Source organism: Martes martes (genome assembly GCF_963455335.1).
Source record: "Martes martes genome assembly, chromosome: 4".
Classification (NCBI taxonomy): domain Eukaryota; kingdom Metazoa; phylum Chordata; class Mammalia; order Carnivora; family Mustelidae; genus Martes; species Martes martes.
The window spans coordinates 183444888-183466564 of record NC_137891.1 but is presented as its reverse complement, the minus strand read 5'-3'; the positions used below and the strand labels follow the sequence as shown (position 1 = coordinate 183466564).

General features: G+C 49.3%; 1 protein-coding gene across 1 annotated transcript in view; it reads right to left on the bottom strand.

Annotated features, from left to right (window-relative positions):
- Window positions 1-21677, bottom strand: part of MTOR (mechanistic target of rapamycin kinase) — a 123692-nt gene that overhangs the window by 63205 nt on the left and 38810 nt on the right. The window contains exons 20-28 of the mRNA XM_080802636.1: window positions 19099-19185; window positions 16377-16544; window positions 15723-15835; window positions 15236-15398; window positions 14043-14135; window positions 13254-13400; window positions 9271-9413; window positions 6747-6909; window positions 6471-6616 (exon numbers count right to left, since the gene is read on the bottom strand). Coding sequence (XP_080658762.1) covers window positions 6471-6616; window positions 6747-6909; window positions 9271-9413; window positions 13254-13400; window positions 14043-14135; window positions 15236-15398; window positions 15723-15835; window positions 16377-16544; window positions 19099-19185 — 1223 coding nt within the window. The remainder of the gene's footprint in view (window positions 1-6470; window positions 6617-6746; window positions 6910-9270; window positions 9414-13253; window positions 13401-14042; window positions 14136-15235; window positions 15399-15722; window positions 15836-16376; window positions 16545-19098; window positions 19186-21677) is intronic.

Here is a 21677-nt window from a genome sequence, read left to right as displayed (position 1 = left end):
GCAGAAAAGAAGTGCACTGAAGCAGGGCGTCCCACAGGACAGGCATTCACACAGAAACTTCCTGAAGCAGGAGGGGAGTCTTAGATGCCCGGCAGCCAACACAATACTGCCTAGAAAGGGAGGATGGAAAGATCAGGGGGTTACGAGAAAAGGAAAAAAAAAAGCACAAATGCCTCTGGCAGAAGTAGCTAAATTCTCTTTCTCTCTCCCTCTCTCATCTCCTTTAACCCCACAACTAAAAAACACCTGAAACTCCAGGCACCAAAGGCTACAATAAACGAGTAGGATTGCCTCAAACTAGAAATTTCTGCCCAGCAAACAGTATCCGGAAAAGGTGACCTACAGAATGGGAGAAAAGATTTGCTATCTATGACCCCTCGTAAGGAGCTAACATTCAAAATATATAAAGGATTCATACAACTCAATAGCAAAAAAGTAAATAGTCCTATTAAAAAATGGGCAAAGGACCTGAATAGACACTTTCCCAAAAAAGACATTCTTGGAATGACCACTAGATACACGAAAACGTCATCAGCATCACTCATCTTCGGGGGCACGCAATCAAAACCACCCAATGAGACGATCTTCTCACACCTTGTACAATGGCTGTTATCAAAAAGGCAAGAGACAGCAAGCGTTGGTGAGGATGTGGAGAACAGAGAACCCTGTCGTTGTTGGTGGGAATGCAGATGGGTACGGCCACTATGGAAAAGTCTGGTGGTTCTTCAAGAAATTAGAAGTAAAACCCCCATATGATCCAGCAACTCCACTTCTGGGTATATATCCAAAGGAAAAGGTTTCAGTATCTCGAAGAGCTATCTGCACTCCCATGTTCACTGCATCATTATTCACGATTGCCAAGGCATGGGAACAACCCACGTGTCCACTGACAGATGAATGGATAAGGAAAATGTGACACATACAAAAAGGAACATTATTTAGTCATTAAAAAAAAGAAGGAAATGCTGCCGTTTTTGATGCCATGGACAAATCTGAGGGCATTACACTAAGTAAAATAAGATAGAAGAAGAAAAATATTGTATGGTATCACTTACATGTGAAATCATTAAACAAACAAACAAACAAACAAACTACCATCTGATTTCATAGAAACAGAACAGAACCATGGTTGCCAGGGGATGCGGAGAGATGGGGAAATGCGGAGACAGGGGTTGAAGGGCACAGACGCCCAGCTGTAAGACGAGTAGGTTCTGAGGATCTAATATACAGCACAGTGACCAGGCAGAAGACAGTGTCGTGTATTTGAAAGCTGCTGAGAGTAGGTCTTAAGCATCCTCACTGCACACACACACAAGGGTTAACAATGTGAGGTGATGGACGTGTTAATGATCTCGAGCTTGACAGTCATTCCATAATGTCTATCGAGGCAGCAAGTTGTACATTCTAAATATATACAATTATATGTGTTAATTATTCCTCAGTAAAGGTGGGGGGCATCTAAACTTTACGTATCAAAACCTATAGCTGCGGAAATTTACTCATATTTTTACCTACACACAACTGAGTAAACAGAGGACGAACTTTCCATGACGAGGTTAATGTTGGGGGAAGAAATGTTGGCATAAAACAAACAACCACCCCGCAAAAAACTGAGGCTTGAAGTCGGCATCTGTGGCTCCCTTCACCCTTCTGGGAAAACCCGTAGAGAGCGCGGCTGAGGGGCAGGGGAGAGTAGTTGTTAGAGAACAGGACGTGCCAGCCAGGCAACCTACAGCGCGCGCATTCTGAATGGAAGCACGGCTTCTCTAGTACCCTTCTGGAGCAGCTGAGGTCGGCACTGAGGGTTCAGAGACGAGGTTGGTACATTCTCTGACCTTAAGGAGGGCAGAACCACCAAGAACCAAAGGAGAGCTCCGTGTCACCCCTGGAAGTAAAGAATGTTTCATTCTCTACGATGTAAGAGAGAAGAAGGTACGAGAGCGGAATGTCTACCTCGCAAGCACTGGCCCCCGTTCTTCATTTTTATTCTGCTGATCTCAATCAGAACTTTTTTAAAAAATGGGATTACTGGGGCCCCTGGGTGGCTCAGTGGCTTAAGGCCTCTGCCTTCGGGTCAGGTCATGATCTCGGGGTCCTAGGATCGAGCCCTGCATCGGGCTCTCTGCTCCGTGGGGAGCCTGCTTCCCCCTCTCTCTGCCTGCCTCTCTGCCTACTTGTGATCTCTCTCTCTGTCAAATAAATAAATAATGGCCAATCCGCCATGTGACAGTATTTGGAAGCGGGGCCTGTAGGAGGTGACTGGGTCACGAGGGGGGAGTGGCTCACGGATGGAACTGTGCCCCCCCCCCCCACCGCCGACAGAGAGCTGTGCTCTGCTTTCCATCACGTGAGGACACAGTGAGAGGGTGGCAGTGTGGCAACCTGGAAGAGGGTGCTCACCAGCACCCAACCGTGCTGGTCCCTGACCGTGGACCTTCCAGCCCCCAGCACCGCGAGAAACAAACACTGAAGCCCCCCGGTCTGCGGCATTTTGTTAGAGCGGCCCCAGCGGACCGACGCAGGGACCTGGTGCTGAGAGGCGGGATGCTGCTGCACCGGACGCGCCTAACGACGTGGAGTGGCTCTGGCACAGGGTGACGGGAAGAGGCAGGGAGAGCTCAGAAAGACAAGGAGGGCTAGAGAGAGAGCTTCTGTCTCCCGAGAGAGCACCCACGTAACCGTGGACAGAAGGGCAGTAGGAGCACGGGTACGTATTGGTAAAGGCCACTCCGATGAGTTCTCAGACAGAAAGGAGGAATGGTGAGCGGATAACAGAGACATGGAACCTCCTGTTATGAAGTGGCAGACGATCTGATCGTGCTCGTGTCCCAGTGCTCTGAGGAAGGCAGAGCTTGCGAGCAGTGACACTGGGTGTTCGCTGAGGAGACTGCTCAGCAAAGTGCAGAGGGGCGGCTTGGTTCCTCCAGATTGCTTAGAGTAAAACGAGAGAGGAGAGAAACGACATGAACGTAGATTAAGCAAAAAGGAGCCAGAACATAAAGAGCTGGGAAATTTTCAGCCAACCTGTACTGTAAGAAATGAGCACGTGTGTTTGGAAGAGAACACGGAGGGTATGGTCACACGAGGCTCTGCTAAGGTGGTCAGTGCGGTGTGAACCATGGACCTCATCAGCTACTCCGGCAGGGAAACCATGAACCAAAACAGAAGGGGACAGAGGCAGGAAGGAAGGCAGGCAGGCTATCAACTTCTTGGATTTTACAGGACAGAACTACGGAGCTATTTGGCTGTGAACATGTACTGTTCTTCAAGACGAGAAAAGAATGATCTTGAAGTGGTCCAGAGATCATCAGGGCTGTCTGTATTTTCAAAAAAGAGGACCACTGCCTCGCTTTTAACAGGCCCGGTGGACTCTGCCCCAGTGGGCCCAGAAGGCAGACTGTCCCCCAGAGGGCTTGGAGGGCAGAGGATCCACCCGAAATGGATTACTCCCAGGCCCGGAGATCTCATGAAGTTTGCCTGGCTTGGTTTTGGACTTGCTTGGGATCTGTCACCCTTTCCTTCTTCCCCATTTCTTCCAGAATGGGGATGTCTCTACTGTTACCACGCCAGCGGTGTATTCTGGAAGACACTGTTTTCACAGGTTTGCAGCTGGAGACAAATTCTGCCTCAGGAGGAACTGTAGCTAGGGCCTCATCCCTATCCCCTATTTAGATGATATTTACATGACACTTATTTACATGAGCCGATCCCCGATGGGTTAAGACTTCAGGGACATGCATTTTGGGGGGCCAGGGAGGAATCAGTGGACCGGATGTTTATACCCTCAGAATTCCTATGTTGAAGCCTAATCCCCACATGATGGTATTTGGAAGTGGGGGGGTCTTTGGGAGGTGATTAGGCCACGAGGATAGAGCCCTCACGAATGGGATCAGAGCCCTCATTAAAGAGAGCCCAAAGAGCTTGTTCTCTGCTTTCCTGAATACACAGATAGAGGTCATCCATCGGGCAACCTGGAAGAGGGTGCTCACCACAACTCAACCATGCCGGCACCCTGACCTTGGACTTCCCAGCTTCCCAGAACTGTGAGAAGTGTTTGTTGTATAAGTCCCCACAGGTCATGGTAATTCGTTAACAGTGGCCTGAATGGTCTAAGTAAGCAGGCCACCTGCCCTTATCCCAATGCTACAGGCCAACCAAGTAAAAGCCAGGTGTGCGTGTATGCATGTGTATATTTACAGAGAATCCAATACCCATTTAGTCTTCTGTTCTCTTAAGAAGCGATTACACTTACTGACATATATAAGTTCTGAGGAGATGCCAGTAGTTTATACTGTCTCAGTGTTAGTCTGGTTTGGGGATTACATGTGGGGTTTAATTTGTCCTGGAGCAGACAGGCAAAAACATCAATAGGTAGGGAGTCAGACAATTGATCCAGCAGCAAGAGAACAGAACTGTCAGCATAGCACAGCTTTTTAAGACAAAAACCAAAAGTAGGAAATAGCTTTGCAAAGGTGTTTTTGTGAACCTGATTATTTCAAAGAGAATTTGAGGCAGTTGACTCAAATGTATGTACTAGAATAAACTTTAAAAAAGTGGACAGTGAAGGGAAAGCAGGAGTAGGGAAGATAAAATGGAGCTGAAAGGGGGAGGGCAGCAGACAAAAGAGGTCAGAGGTCTGTAGTCTGTTAGAGGTGGGCCAGGACTGAGCTGTGAGCTTCCTGGTGGCCACTGTGAGGATGGGAGCTTAATTTATCACCGAAGAGCAATGCCTCCGACATGGAACCCAAGTGAAAACTCGGGGACATATGACCACCCGCCCCATGGCTACCCCCCGGGGAGGAGTTTCCACGAGGCCCACGCAGAGGACCGGGGTAGTGCTGAGCACACATTCTCTAAAAGCAGCCTTGTCTAAGGCTGTTTCTTAAAACCATCTGCAGTGACAATGATGGCAGGGCATTGCCATGGCGGTTATTAGGAAAAGCAGTTTCACAAAATCAAGTGGGAAAAGCTGCAAATAGAGAAAGATGGGAAGATGGGAAGACAAGTGAAGCGGGCAGGACTGCAAGCCGAGCTCCACCAGGCTGGGACAAAACCACACGGCTCAGAACCCCGGCGTGGCCTGGGAGCACAGGCTTCCACTGGTTTGTGCTTAAAGTCAAGATCAATCTGCAGGGAATTCTGGGTATATATTTTCAGTTATATTGGCTTACACGGTTAACGGCCTTGAACACTTTTCCAGGGCTCTGACTGTATCTTCCTATTGCAAACCGATATACACATTAATTCTCCTCTGATTGTCTCAAATATGGTAAAAGCCCTGGGGTGGGATGAGGGGGCTTTCAGAGAGGTGTCACACTGAAAAAGCCCAGCAAGGAAATTAACATGCAAAACTAGTTATTGGACACTGACGTTATTATATTCCTCTGCCAGATTTTCCATCAATTATCAAGGAAGATGGTGTCACCTACGCCAGGGATGGGAGGAAGAAATGCAGGTTTTCCTATCTGCTGTACCTAATTAGGAATGAAAGCCTCCTCCACAGGACAGCATGTCTGATAACTGTTTATATGTGGCATTTTAGAAATCAACAGCCTCTCCAAGCTCACTTTATTTGGACAAAACCCTGATTCTATTTCCATCTTTTTGGTCACTTTTTAAAGTGTTTAAAGGAACACTTTTAGCATTTACTTAAGAGCAGGGCTGGCACAGAAGCTGGCTACTTGATGAGTCTCTCAAACGGAAGAAGCACCACACACAGCAGACTGTTTCAGCCTCAAAGGGGTACTTATTAGCTGGGTGATTTTCCCCTCAAATATCTGTAGTGAAATAATCGAGCATGTTAGCATTTACACGAAGATAATTAGATCCCAGAGTTAATATTCTCTGATAATCATTAGGGGAAGCAAACAGTTCTCTGGGAGCTGGAGCTAACATTTGAGGCTGCTTCTAATTTCATAACAGCAGAAAACTGATTAAACAACCTATTTTTTCCATACCCAGAAGACGCAAAACCATCTCCGGAGAGGAGAGGCTGTCGCCGAAGCCAGGGAAAAGATCACTGAATCTCAGAGGTTGCTCTCCTGTTAAGACTCGCAGAACACCAGGGGAGGACGACTCAGGCTATAAAACCCCAGAGGCCCCTGAGGCACCGCAACCAATATTTCCTGCTCCAAGCCGAGAGTGCGATCGGACCCGTTAACCTCTATTGCTCGCTCCTAGGCTGCTGCCGCCTCAGAACAGCTTCGGGACTGATGTCACCGGGACAAGCCAGCACAGGTTGGAAAACAACAGAACCCGTGTGCTGAAGGTCAACAGAAATGCCAGTCACGGCTCCAAGAGTGGGGAGAGCCACCTGCAACCGAATCTCATTTAAACGTGCTGGCCCGGACCCGACGGCAGACTTCGCAGAGCAGGAGCCTCCACGTGACTCCCATGATTTGGTGGCAGGCCGTGGGGGAAGAGAAGTCATTTCAGAGGAAGGCAGCAATTAGAAAGGGGTTAGAGCCCACCTGATGAGAGACTCGAGGATGGCGGGGGTGGGCCCTTTCTGGAACTCCAGTTCTTTGTAGTGCAGTGCTTTGGCGTAGGCTCGGCACTTGGCAGCTCTCTCCCCGAGCAGGACAATGCCATTGTCGTCTCTCAAGGGCAGGGGGCCCTAGGGAAGAGCAGAACCCAAAGCATAAGCAAACTGAAGCCGGGCGCGAACGGGAGCAGCTACCGGGAGGGCTTCTCCCCTCCCACCTGCTTCCCGTCAGGCTCCACTGGACAAAGGGGCAAAGCCTCACCTTGTCACTGTGTTCCATGAATTCAGCCAAGTTTAAGAGGGTCTGCGTGACTTCAGCGATGTCCTGTGAGGTGAGGGCCAACTCGATGCTTCTGATGAGTTCATCCTGCTGGTCTTCATTCAGTTCAGACCAGCAGGACACAAATGCAGCATTAAAAAGATCCCTGAAGGCAGAGGGGAGTGGAAAAAAGATGTTGGAGATGTCTCTCGTGCCTCTGCCTGGCGCCACAAAGTCACTTACCAATCTTACTCCAGCCATCACTGACTTTGCACGTACAGGCCAATGCTGTCCAACAGGACTTGCTGGAAATGGTCTATCTTTCCTGCCCAATACAGTAGCTATTAGCCACTGAGTACTTGAACTGTGCTGAGTGTGACCGAGGAATGGAATTTTAAGTTTTATTTCATTGTGGTTACCTCGATGCAACCACGCGTAGCTAGCGACTACTGATTTTACGGCTCAAGCACAGACACTGGGCTACACGGGCGTGGGGGGAGCAAGCAGGGCAGAGCTCAACAGCCTGTCTCCACAGCCATATCTCTTGGCAGCTTTCCCATCTTTTTTCTTCACGGGAGGGGAGGAACAGAAAGGGGACTTATAACACAGAAGCTGGCATTAACAGCTTCAGAACAGAATAATCTTCAAAGGATTCTTGGGATGCTTCTCAGGTGAGACTGGAAGAAGCAAAGGCAGCAGCCGTGACTGCTTTTCAAAATACAACCAGAACCCTTGGTTGAATGGCCTTAAACAAGACACCACGACTTAAGAAACTAGAAGCGTTAGAAGATACTGCATCCCAATCCCTAAATTCTCGAAAGGCCCTCCAAGCCAATACAACTGCTGGAGACCGACCAAGACCTGGAACCAGAGGTGCCATTTCTAAGATTACTACAACTATTTTATGGACTGGCATGTTTGCCTGATATCTGAACTTTAATCTCATCCCCCTTTTTTTGGATGAATGCCGGGGGAAGCAAGTTGGAAACTGTAAGATACGCTTATAACGTATGGGCTGAGCATTTGATGCCTCTACACGCATTTTCTATTACACAATATAAAGGTTAAGTCAGACCAATGTATACAATTTTGGAATCTGCTGGAAAAAACAAAATTTGAAATCTAAAGGATACCACGAAGCCCAAAAGAAGTCCTGTGTAAATTAAAAAATACACTTTCTGACCTACATCCAAGGCCACACTGGATCCCAAACGAGCACAATTGGCACTATGGGGATAAACACGTGGGTGTATGTCTATCCCAAGCCTCCTTGGGATGACACTGCGCTCAGAAGTGACTTGGAACAGAAGAGAGGTACATGACATCAGCTAAGCATACAAAATCTTCACAGTGTGGAGTTAGGGGAGCTCCTAGGAACTATTTTTGTGCATGAAAAAATACCACTTTATGCCCCATTATAAATAATAATCATCCATTGTCAACAAACTTGGAAAACAGGAAAAGGAATACAGAGAAAATAACTTCTCCTTAGACCTTCCAACTTAATCACTGCTCTATTACTTTCTAGTCTTTTTCCATGTACATGTGTTTTTAAATAGTTGAAGTCACACATTTCCTTAGTTTTGTATCCCATTTTGTTTGTTTACGTTTTACTGTAAACCTTCTATATGCAAAGATTATAAACCAAATCTTTAATGGCGTAAGATTTATTATTTAAAACAGTATTATTTTATGGCTAATTCTGTTTCCCAAAGATGGCTACAACAGCATCTGCTGGTGCACATGCTCTTCTACGATCTTCCTGTCAGGAGATGGCATCCGTATCTCCTTCCCTCGAATCTGAGTGGGCTTCTGTGACTGCCTTGAACACAGAGTGCGGCAGAAGTCAAACTGTGTGACTTCCAAGGCCAGGTCCTATAAACTCCATATACTTCTGCCTCGTTCCCTTGGGCACGTTCACTCTCGAAAACCTGCCAGTATTCTGTGAGGAAGCCCAAGCACCCCACAGAAGGACCCACGGGGAGAGGAACCAAGGCCCCTCGCCACGGCAGTTCCCATGTGAAAGGCCCAACCCGCCAGACGCGAGAACGAGCCATATGCTGGAAGTGGGTCCTCTGGCCCCTGGACAAACACCCCCACTGACACTGATGCAGAGACAAGCTGTCCCCACAGGTCACGTCCAAACTGCAGATCGATGAGCAAAACAAATGACCACTGTTGTTTAAGACCAGTAAGTTTGGGGGTGTTTGTAAATACAGCAGTAAATATAGTTCATTATTACTGGAAAGCAGTTATACTAAACCATTATGTAGTTCTTTCCAGAGCTATAAATGACTTTATAATTAAAATTTTGGACCCAAATCTACTAAGGAAAGGTCTGCTGGCAAGGTTAAGACGGATGATTTTCCTAGAATATAAGTTTGTTCGATCTGCCCTTTTTTTTTCCTCCACAAATTGGCAAAATTAAAAATACCAGGCCTTTCCACAATCATCGCCGATAAGAATTCTTACATACAGTCTTTTCTGTGCCTATCCTCTTGATCCCATCCCGACGCAGTGGACGTACCTGGCCATCGGGTTGTAGGCCTGAGCCAGGGCCCAGCACGAGCGCAGGGAAGGCGACGAGGAGTCCTTCAGGAGCTCCAGACTCAGCCGCCTCAGCCACTCCAGCCAGTCATCTTTGGAGACCCTCCTGGCAGCTCCCCAGGCCTGTGATCCCCCAGGCAACAATGGAAAACCATCAGCTTCCAGGGCCAACTGTAGAGAGCCCTCATCTATTTAAAGATGATTCTGTCTTTGATTTAATAAAACCATACCTCTTGTGACAAAAGTTCCCCAGAGCACAAATACAAGAGAGTAATATTTAATCAGAAGCCACAAAACAAAAACAGCAACTTCTGGCATAGAGCACAATACCGACAAATACTGTTTTACAAGTCATTCCGGCTGGACTCTATCAGCAAAGCAGAAAGCTCTACAGAACCACAATGGATGGGCCCGTCACACGCAGGGCGCATTCAACAAAGCCTAATGGCCCCCTGCAGCGTGCGATGGGCCCCGGGTGCTCTGCATTAGGACACTGGCTCATTCGACAACAAAGGGTCACACGGGGAGAGGCAAAATTGTCAGGTTCACAACAGCGTGAATCACATTACACTCAGACACGAGCCAGAGCCCAGCGCACACGGCACCGGGGTGGAATGAGACAAAAGGAGTTGAACAGATTTAATTTTTACTTTCTGATTTATCCCCTCCAACATTCCTCAAAACTGAGCATTCCAGGCATCAAGAGTTCCGGCCAGGGGAAGCTGAGGGAGGTGGATGGGAAGACCCTGGCTCTGGAGACGGGCAGCAGTGTCATGGCCCCAGCTGCACTCTGGAGTTCAGAGGCCTGAGTTCAAAAGGCTGTTATCTAACTCACTGCTGTCTGACCTTGGGCAAGTTACTTCTCTTCTCTTGGGTCTGTTTCCTCACTTGTAAGATGAGGACAACAGTTCACCTCCTAGGGTGTTTCCAGGATTAATTAATATGTGTCACGGATTTATACCCGTGCTTGGCACAAAGTTAGTGTTCCTGTGAGTGTCTATTCTTGTGAAGTCAGGAACACCAGCTGGCATCCTGGCTCCGCCACCCGGCAGCTGGAGCACTCTGGAAAAATTGCTTGTATGTTGCATCGGAGCCTCAGTCTTCCGCATCAAGGGATAAAATGTCTAAAGAGCCCAGCCGGAACAGATGAGCAAAAATGGTTGCCCTTATTATCAAAACGACATCTCTTTGAGCTGGCCCAGCCCGAACTTTTAAAATATATTCTTCGAAGATTTTTCCAGCAGAATTGACACATGTCCTCCCTAAGCTAGGCAAACTGAGTAAGTCAGAGCAGAGGTTCTCCAGGGAAGTGGTCCAGGGAGTGGAAGAGACGCCCGTGAGCTACAACCTGCCCATCAACGACTCAACCCATCACCTCCCTGGGAAACTGGAGACAGGCTGTGGCTTCTGATGAGTTACAAATGAGCGATACCATATTAAACTACAGTTTTATGTCAGAAACTGAGACAGAGACGTTAAGGGACAAACTGAAAAATTATGTGCACGATTCTGACGATACAACGAGCACCCCGAGCCAGGAGGAAGGGCAACACTAGTTACTTGACTTTTAAACTTTGTTCTGTTGAACAAAATGGGAATAGCAAGTCCTGTTCTCTGGAGAGGCCCCTGGCTTCCTTCCTACACGAAGGGTCTCCGGACAGCTGCTCTGCAGCGCACGGCGCTTCAAAAATTGAACATACACAAGGGGGGACCACGAATGTCTTTTCCCTCTAGTGACGTGAGGCCGAGCCTGGGTGATTAAGGGACTGGGCTCTGAAGTCATGCTCCCTTGGTCAAAGCCCAGCTCCCCCATTTACTGGGTGACTTTGGGCAAATCACTCAACCTTTCACGGCCTCAACATCCACATCTCTGCAAGATGTCGGCGGGAACGATAGCCTAACTCGTAGGGTGAAGGGTAAATGAGTCAATACACGTAACGAGCTCATACCAGCGCCCGACATGTGGGAAGCCCTGCACAGATGTTGGCAGTGGTCAGTGCTGTCCCTGTCACAGTTTGAGAAATGGTCACAAAGAAGTCTCTGGAAACTTTAGCTTCGCGGATAACTGCATGATCTATCAAACAGGCTAAGGCCCCCATATGGGCCCCTCCCTGTTCTTCTTTCATTTAAAACCTAATCCACTCTCGCTTCTCTGGGTTCTGTGGTAACTGTGTCAATGCCGGCCAGTTGCCTTCCGCCACTAGCCACGGCTGACTGTCCTCTCTGGCGAGGCCGGTGACACTGACAGACCGTCCGCCAGCCTATTCATTTAGCAGGTAAGTCCACATAGCTTCTCCTTAGATGGGAAGGCTGCCGAAAATCCTGGCAGGCACTCTGGAGGCGGTGCATTGTTACTGGGAAAGCAGGTCACACTGGTCGCTGCACCGACCCCGGGCTGCCCACGCACGAGTGTGTGGGGGCACAAACGGGGCTAAGGGTCAGCGCGGGAGAGTCTGCTTAGGGTTCCTGGACTGGATCTGCTCTCCCAGGTGAGACACACTAGAAACTCTTTTTTCTGTTTGGCAAAGGTCATGCTTCTTTTTGCAAGTCCTGGGTAGAAAGCCAACCTTCCTGGAAGCAGCCTCGACTACAGGGGAGTTTCCTAAAACAGTCAGGACACGGCTCTAAGAGGGTGGACAGCTGCCTGGCTGGAAGGACATTCTGAACCCAGGCAGGCGGAAAACATCTGGGTGGAAATGTGCATCTGGCTTCTCTGCCTGGCCCCGCCCTGAGGTGTGAGGTGTCAGCAGGATCGCCTCAACGATCGCCCGGGGATGCCAGGTGCCTGGGGGCCCCCTCCTTTTCCTGTAGCCTTGGACTAGGAGTGACATGCTCCATGGCGGGAAAGCAGCATCGCCCCTGCCCCAGGGGTCTTTCACCACTTCCCTCGTACATCACCCAACCCTTCTCGGCAGTGGCCACCTTACAGCTTCGTGTCTGGGTGAAGGCTGGCTCTGGCTCGGCAGTCAGTGATAAGCCCCAGCGTTCCCCAGCTGTGTGTGTGAACACACACACACACACACACACACACACACACACACACACAGAGGTGTGTGTTCAAATCTTTACAGGCTTGGCCAAAAGAAGAGAACAAGTTAGCAGGGACCCAGTCCTGTCCAGTTCTCTACCTCAGTCCACTGCCATCGTTCAAGGGCAGCTGCTGTGGGCCAACTGCTAAGAAAGGAAGAATGTCACCACGTGGGACTCCAGACAGGGCGCTGCTCACAGTCACCAGAAGCACTGATGCTGATGCGAAACGTGGGAAATAATATATTTAACTCCGTGACATAACTACAACGACCCTGCTCAGATCTACCAGCGAGGCTTTGAAACAGCCTGTTTTTAAATGGATGGCTGGTGGCATACGTGGTGAGAAGCCAGCTACATCCCAGGCTTTCGTCAGCAAAAAGAACTCAGTATTTATCTGCAAAGATCTAAAACCTCGCTCTTCAAAGTACGGTACTTGGCCCGGTAGCACTGGCATGACCTAGGACTTTGGTAAAAATGCAGAATGTAGGCCTGACCTCGCACTGCCCCATTCACAACATGCATTTTCCTCAGCGCCCCGCAGTCAGTAAGTCCTGGGAGTTTCAGGAGTCTGAGAAGCACTGCTTTACAGAGCTGGCCAGTCTCAGGGCTAAAGAAGGGACTCACTGGTTTTGTTCCATTCACGTAAAAAATGAGAATGGTATTTGCAACAAAGGATTCTATATCAAAGCTCCAAGGAAGCTTAGAACTTTGTTCTACATTTATCCTTAATTTTAAAAAACATACAATTTGGACACCTGGGAAAAGACAAAATGACCTAAGTTCATGGCATCTAGAGTTTTGGAAAAATGTTGGGTTGGTCTTTGCTTGTTTTAAACTGGTGGTAGCAAGAGCGAAGAGTTCGGAGCACGAGAGAAGAGCAGTGCTCTCCTTTCCAAGCGCCCCTCCCCACCCCCCGCGAAATCATGGACCTGCCTTTTGGAGGTTGATGGTGCTGACGTGCAGTTTCTTCATGGGTCCTGTTTCGACCGGCCCACTAGCCAATGCATCCCCTTGGCCACTCCTCAGCATTCGATGCTGGTAAATCAAAGGGTCCTCTTCTTCGTCAGCTAGGGTGTATCCCTGCAACCAGAGATCCACAGAAAAATCCTGCAACACTGCTAGGTTCTCCCAGGTAAGAAAACACCCTTAAGCCTTGGGAGGATCGCACCTTCTGGAAGAGTCAGGACGTCAGCAGGAAGGAAAAAGTTACATGTACGGACCAAATGAGCCACAGGTGGGCTACACTGCCCACTGTAGACCCATCTTTGCCGGTCACTCTTGGTCAGGGACAGCACGGACTTGGCAGGATGAGCACGCAACTGGCGAAGCTAGTGCTATGGGCCATGATCCCAGGGACCAAGGGCTATGAGCCGGAGGGTGAACAGCCCGCTGCCTGGTTTTGTATGGCCCGGAAGGCAAGGAGGGCAGGGATCAAAGGAAGGGGACTATTTTGTAGCATGTGCAAGCTATTCGAGAAGCATGCCATGGGGTCCCTCAGCAGAAGCGCAGAGGCAGGCGGCCAGGCTCCCGCTCTTCTGCGCGAGGGCGGCCGGGCCTGTCATTGCTGCGGAGCCCACACCGCCTACAGAGCTGGGAAGAGCCTGCTGTGTCTACAGAAGATGCCTGCCCATCACTAGTTTAGAGCTAAAAAGCCAGATGTGCTACCAGACCCATGCGGAGAGACAGCGGGGGACTCTGGGACAGAAACCGAGCGCAGTTCACCTTCACGATTCTGCAGATGAGGACGTCGTAGCGCTGATGGTTGATTCGGTGTCGCACCAGAACTTTGTTCACCATTGGAATGAAAATCTGGTACTGTCAGAGGAGAGGGAAGAGATCAGAAAGGTCACTCTGCAGAGCGGGAGGTAACGGAATATCACCCCCATGAGCTATAGCTAGTTCTGCTGGGTTTGGGGTGGCTCTCTGTTACTCAGAAGAATCACCTGTCTGTCTGTCTCTCTCCCTCTCACACACACACCCCTGGCTCCAAACCTAGTCCCCACCCCCATCCATCTGGGTTACTGCGACGGCCTCTGAGTGCTCTCTCGGCTCCCACCCTTGGCCTGGTCCGTTCTTCCACACAGCACTGTGAGTCACCAGGTCAGACCACAGTCTTCCTGTGGTCCAGATCCTCCAAAGACTTTCAGTCTTGCCCAGAGTAAAGCCCCAAGTACTTATAACAGCTCACAGGAGTGATGTGCAAATTTTTGTGGGCATCAGAACCACCTAGAAGGTTTATGAAACCAGAGCTTGCTGGGCTCCGCAGCCAGGTTCTGGTGCGGGTCTGGGCGCAGGCCCGAGAATCTACATTTCTAACAGGTTCCCGGCTATGTAGATACTGTCCAGGGACATCTGAGAACCACTAGCCTACAGCACCTGGTCTCTACGCCCCATCCCAGCCCTGCCTTATCTCTACGAAGGGAACTCCCCCCGCCCAGCTCCCTCCTCTGAAGCCACACACTGTTCCTTGGGTGCCGCCTCCGCACCCCTTTGTAGTTGCTTCTCCTTCTGCCGGCATCCGACTCTCTGGGCTCAGACCTGCACTCGGGTCTCTGGTCAGGTGTCCGCTTATCAGAGGCCTTCACCGTCCACCTTAAACAAACAGCAGCTCTCCCCGCTCCCTCTAAGCTCTTCTGAGACGGACTGTGTTTACTAGCTTTGCCTCGGTGGAATGGAAGCTCCATGAGAACCGGGCCACCATTCTGTTTACTGTGTTATCCCGGAACAGCATTTAGTCCACACAGATGGCTCGAGAAGTATTTGGTACATAAATGAAGGGGGAAAGAAAGGAAGTAATTCCTAGTTCTTTGAAGGCAGTTGAGAGCTACAGACTGGCAAACAGAGACGTTCACAGACAAAAGTCATCTTCCCCAAGCCAGGCAGGAGAGCATGTCTGTTTAGGACTCTTGTCTCACCTTCTTCCCCAGTTGGAAGACCAGCGAAGACAACGTGTCCATGGCCGTGGGACGCAGTTCTGGGCTCTGGTCCAGCGTTCGAACAATCGGATGGATGATCCGGGAGGCGTAGTCAGTGAAGTCCAGGGACTCCGTCAGGCGGTCCACTGTCTCTAATGCTGCCCTACGATAACCACGGACACAGGGGAATTGTTAACACATGGTCCCGAAGTCCCAGATGTGGCTCAGGGTTATCTTAACAATCAGCACCACATGGGAAGGCACGGCCTCGGAGGCAGCTTGGGTGACCTGGCTCCAACACAGGTCCCCGTGGGGTAGGGATAGTTAAGATTTCCAGAAGCCTGGTGCGTTTCTGGACTGAAATAAAGAGAGCTAAGGTAACAACAACAACAAAATGGAAGGATGGCCTGGGAACTTAAGAAAAGGACATTTTTAACCAGACGTGAAAAGCTCGGTGGCTGCTTCGTCCCCAGGCGCAGGTGCTTACTTCCGAGATGGCAGCGGAACCTCCGGGGCGTCAAAGAGCTTCACGATAGGAGGAAGCAACAAGTGCAGATAGTCGTCCAGGTTGGCGCCGAACAGCTGGATGGCAGCCAACAGCTGCAAAAGGGAGCAAAGTCTGGTGACGGGCAAATATAGGCAGGTACCACGTACACGGAGCGCACGGAGGGCGGCAAGCGGGAGCGGATGGAGTACCCGTGTGCACACGTGTGCACGGAGCACGTGCGCAACTCCAGATTCTGCGGGGACTCTGAAAAGCCTTCAGTAAGTGGCCTTGAGCTACATTCTTTTGGGAGCACTCCCCCCTCCCCACTATTTTATTTTGCTTGTGTATTATTTTGCTTTCTCTGAGCTTATTTCAATGGACAAGGAATCAGTTGCTAGATAATAGTGAGAACAGGTCGGGGATAAAACATTTACCAAGAATAATCCAATGAAGGAGAGAAAACACAAGGCCAGTCAAGAGAGGGCTGTAAACATCGTGTCAACTGCACACATCTGGTATTAGCATTCGTTAGATTCAATCTTGGGGCTCGAGCACCATCCTGTCACTCAGAACAGGGGCCTGCCTCTTAGCCGATCACCCCGGACTCTGATGGATGCTGGGAATCCCTCCAGAGGACACCCTGAAGGGACTCACCTTGATGGAGACGATGCGGCCTGGGCTGTTGTCGTGCATGAAGACGCGTAGCATGTGTGGGATCAGCTGGGGCAGGTAGAGCTTAAATTCACCCCCAAGAGCTACCACAATTTGCTCAATAAGAAGGATGATCGTGCTCTGGATTGAGGTATTCATGACCCAGAATTCCTATAGGGAGGGAAGACAGAGAGAGAAGTAAAGCCACACGCTCTTCTGCTGAACTAGGAATCAAGGAACTGAGATGGCCCAAAAGAAGCAAAACTGTTGTGAGCACAGTCTGCCCCAAGAGAGACTCTTTCCCCAGCCCTCTTTGTATCCTCCATCACAGGCACAGTGAGTGGATTAAAGGGCACTTCTCAGAATGCACCAGGAATGCACCAGGCTCCTTCGCTCCTGGGCTTTTCTTGTGCTGCGCTCCGCCTAGAACCCCACCTCTTGCTCAGCTAAGTGCCAGCTGTGTTTCTAGACCCGCCTCAAGCCTCACTTCCATGAAGGCTTTCCTGTTCTCCTTCCATTACACGCTCTACGTCCCTCTATCCCCTTCTTTGCTAGCACCTACAGTAACTTCATTTTCTTTGGCACCTTCTTTCTACTAGACTGTAAACCCGTTAAGGGCAAGGAGCCCCTTTGAGCCATCTCTGTCTCTCCAGAACCTAGCACAGCACCTGGCGTAGTCCAGCCACCTGAACACGTTCACAGAGTGAATGAATAAGTAGGTTTATTCCACTCAGGGGCTCTCAGCCCGCCCACGGTGGATTCTCCACTTTGGGTACCAGCCGCTCTCTACCAAAGGGTGATCTCAGTGTGAACAGTTTCTTGCCCGTTCTGGACTTAGACTTTGCTAGTCTAAATATTGCTAGATATAGGTAGCACCTGACATTTGCTCCAAATCATTTTCAGGCCTGGATAAAGCCACAAAAGGAGCACTTTTTCTCCACCTGTATTTTCCTGTCATCTTCCATGCCATATCCACCTGTCATCTTCCATGTAAGTTTCTAAAGTAAAAACTTGGCCAATCGGCCCCAGAATCTGCCTCAGTACCCCCAAATAGGTCTGAGTTTTTGACCCCAGGAAAAGCTGGCATTTCAAGTCAAGTCAAAAAGAAAGCTGTCTACTGCCTTGTTTGAAATCTCCAGAGGAGACTTGATGATGCCAGATTAGCCCTACTAACGACGGCAACACATACATATTCATACTTTGGGGCCCTCAACTAATTCAGAATAAAGTCAATAAAAAGAAAAAGAGAACTCCTCAGAAGAAAGGCTTTACTGAAGCTCAAGTATTTTTATTTAAAAAAAGTCTTAAAAATCATAATAGCTTAGAAAGTAAAAACCATACTAAAAGATGCTTGTAGAACTTTCTCTCTCTCTCTTCGCCAAGAGAAAAAGCTATTTTCTCTAGATAAAAACCTCTGCCAGAGAAACACCTCCGATTTTTTACCCTCCATGGTTTGTCTGATGTGTTACTTGACCCACACTCTGCCTTCTTTAGAGAAAGCACACCTACCTCCCCACCATGATTACTGCTGGCTCCGTACAAGGGCTTCTCTCTCTCCAAGGAGCCAGGCAGCCCGCCTGGGGATCACCGTGAACAGAGGCTGTTCTCATCCCAGGCTCAGGGGGGCTCATTAAAATGTCCAGGGGCAGCAGTCAAAGGCAGAGCCCCTGGGGCACCTTACCCATCTTGGAGGAAATGAAAGCTGCATTTTGCAGGTGTGAAGCTCCCTGCCTCAAACTTCTGTGTTTTTCCTAAGTCTTTTTTGGGGACTAAGTCTCCGATTCGTTCTGCTTCCAACCTCGAGCACACTGCTGCCTGCCAGGCCCCTCCCCCGGAGGTCCACTGGCTCGCTGGCACTCTGCTCAGCTTTGTGGTCCAGAGGCCCCTGTGGCAGGAGTCGGGGAGCGAGCGGTTTTCATTATTTGTGCAGACGGGAATTTTTCAGTTCTGAGACCCGGTTTCAGGGAAGTTCCAGTTTTGAAGTTGGTCGCTTTGATTTTAGTCCTGCTGCTTCCTCCAAACTAAGTACAAAGGGCTGGCAGAGGAGAGAAGGGATCAGGGAAGAATTGTCTCCCAGTTCTTTGAGGGCACGGCCGTCTCTGCAAAGCGAGCTTCCCAACAGAGACCTTGAAATGACACAGCACAGCAGGAGGCAGGCCTTCCCCTCCAACGGAAATAAAACGATATTGCCACCGATGGGGAGCCCTCCGCACCTGCTTGGCGCACGTTACACAATCTGGGACAGGAGCTGCTGCAGTCAGAAGGTGGCATTTATGCTCTTAAAGGCGGTGGGGTAAAGCCTCGCCTCCTTCCTCAGTGCCTGACAGGAGTTCAGCATGTGTAACAGCGCTACTGAAACCCAGTCCCCAAACCTCTCTTAAGGCCGTGGTTTTATGGGCCGTAAGAAGGAGGGCTTTCGTGGGAGCAGTAAAGCAGTAACGTGAAATTGCTCTGTTGTGTGTGAGGCAAAGAACTCGAGTCTGTTTCTGGCAGAACAACCACTTCAGGATTCTTCCTCCAACCTCATACCTCGCGCTCAGGGGTCAGGCCTGCAGCAGGTCCCCTTCCCCGTCACCACCTTCCGGGGGACCCTGCCCCGCATTTCATACTCCTGTTGTAACAGCTCTACAAAGACCCGCGACCAAAATGTCCGCACTCTCCAAGCCTGCCTCTGAATGTCCCTTGACCCACTGATGAACCGGCCAAAGCACTAACTTCTACTCACTCTCATGAGGGTGACTATTTCATCCATATAAGGTCGGATGTGGCTCTTCACGAAGGACACCAGCATCCCCAGCTGCTGGAACAGGAACTGGAATGGAGAAGAGGTCAGCGAGTTGACATCAGGAAGGACAGCGAACTCCCAGGGTCACCCTAAGTCCAAGGCAACAAACGAACACGCCTGTGCAATCAGGTCCCACACTGGCCATCTATTGAGAGTAAGTCTAAAAAAACCTTCGGTGGTGACCGTAGTGGGGGCTAAAAACGACCCTCAGTGGCTTTACACCCCAGCCAGGCGAGCCAGTTACTAGTGCACGACAAGGGCCTCAGGGTCACGGTGCCTGTCCTGAGCCATGAGGCTACCTCTTGGCTCTTTGACCTTCATTTAACCTCTCCACGCCCAGCCTCTTCAGGGGAAAGATGCAGAGGACAGTCCTTGCCGCCTGGGCTGGCTGTAAGTTAAATGGGGTTAACACCTGGAAAGCACTAGCACCAGATGTGAATACCGGGGGTGCTCCGCGATCACCAGCTATCGCTGAAGGATCTGCGGACTTACTGAAGACTCCAAAACGACATGAAATTCTTAATCAATGATCATTATTAATCATTATAAATTATTAATCATTATAAATGTGTCTTTTGTCTCTTCAGTTCTAATTCCACTACCACTTACTTTCTAAAATAAATACAGCTATTAGAGGTATTGTGGTTCATTTATAGTAATTAACTCAATCAGATCGTACTTCATTATGTAACTGTTTCTCTCTGAGAAACTGTGCATCAAGACAGTAAGCAAACTGGGGGAGGGATGGGGTAAGAAGAGTCTGTTCAGGTTGATACGGGGCAGCTGTAAGAAAGGATGCCATCCATTAAAACAAGCTGGGAATAAAAAGGCTCGGGTAAAGGCGATCCAGCTACTTTCCCGGCTAAACATGTCTTTAGGGTATAGTTTTTATTTTGTTACGATCTTCAGATAGTGCTAAATGTCCATATGCAACAGCAAATCATATTCTAAATCCCCCGCCCTGAAAGATTTTTCTAGCTCTCTATGCCTCCGCCCTCCCATTAATAAGGACAATTTAGCAATGAATATACATATTTTCACTCTCATCTGTGTTCTGAAACTTGGGCAAATTAGGATTAAATAAAAACTGTTGGTTCAAACAACGAGTAATGGACTTATGGACTCACTACCTGCAGAGGTGAGACTCCCAGGGCTTCCAGGCTTGGGCTCCAAGGGAGCGTGGATGCCTTCTCTAATGACAAGGACGCCAATGGATTCTAAGGTGGTTAGAACCTGCCCACCACGTGGCACAGGTCTGACTCAACTCAGGACAGCCTTCCCTACCCACTGCTCGGGAGACCCCCCCATCGAATCGTTGCTGACCATCTCTGTGAAATGATCTCTGTAACAGGATCCAGAGATCAAGGGACGTGAGACTCTAAGTATAATGGTTTTTTAGCTATATTTTTGTTATGTGAAACCTGAAAGAAGGTAGAAAATCAGAGCTGGAGGAAAAGCAGGACTTTGGGGATGGCAGGGAGGTCCGGAAAACCACAAGACCCAAAGGACAGAGCTCCTGAGCCCTGCTGTCATTTCACATTAGGTGTAGTGGGGGAGCCTGGCAGTGATCAGCCACCTTCACCTGCCAAGGGACGGAGGCCGACAACATGTGCGTCCCTCACAGTAAGGAGCCCAGCAGCCCCCCCACCCCATTTCTTCTCCCTTAGATTCCTCCACAAGTCTTCTTCTCTTTCTTTCCTGGAACACTAGCATATTAAAAGAACATAGTTTTAGTCTTGAAAATATGGTGGGTTAGGCGCCCCTGCTGTGAAAAGCCTAAAGATAACGCATTAGCAATAATAAACACCGTTACTGTGTCATCAGAACTGAAACCTTTGGCAGAGAGCCAGACCTTCAGAGGGCTACCCTATTAGGAGAAATGGTGCCTCCCCGCAATGAATCTGTCCACTGGCAGAAGGACACAAAGACATTTGTCAGTCTTGATGTGGAGTCCAGGTAGGAAAAAAATCTCTCCCAAGAGCTTGTACTCTCAGGTCAATATCCCACGACTTTAGGGGTCATGGTGACTATCTGCGTGCGCTGAGAAACTCTAAGCCAGGAGGAACTTCATTAACTTGAAGTTCACATGGCAGAAGGGAAAGCAAATCCTCTCTACACAGATGCAATTTGAGAGCAGGTTTTCTGGTACTGCTCCAGGGAGCACCCGGCTGGATAGGATACAATATCCAAAATTATAAGACAGGTAAAGATAAGCCCCTGGCAGTGTGACTCAGCAGAAACAATAAACAGCAGGATCAGAACCATCACAGATTTCCCACATATTGGAATTATTGGATAAAAAATATAAAATTGTTTTAAAGTGCTTAAAGAAATAAATATGAGAATTTAAAAAATGAGTAAAGAATAGGGTAACACCAAAAAAATACTCAGCATATTTGAAAGAACCTTAAAAAATGTAGTTGGGGGGGCGCCCGGGGAACTCAGTCGGTTAAGCATCTGCCTTTGGGCTCAGGTCATGATCCCAGGGTCCTGAATTGCGCCCCCCATAGGGCTCCCTG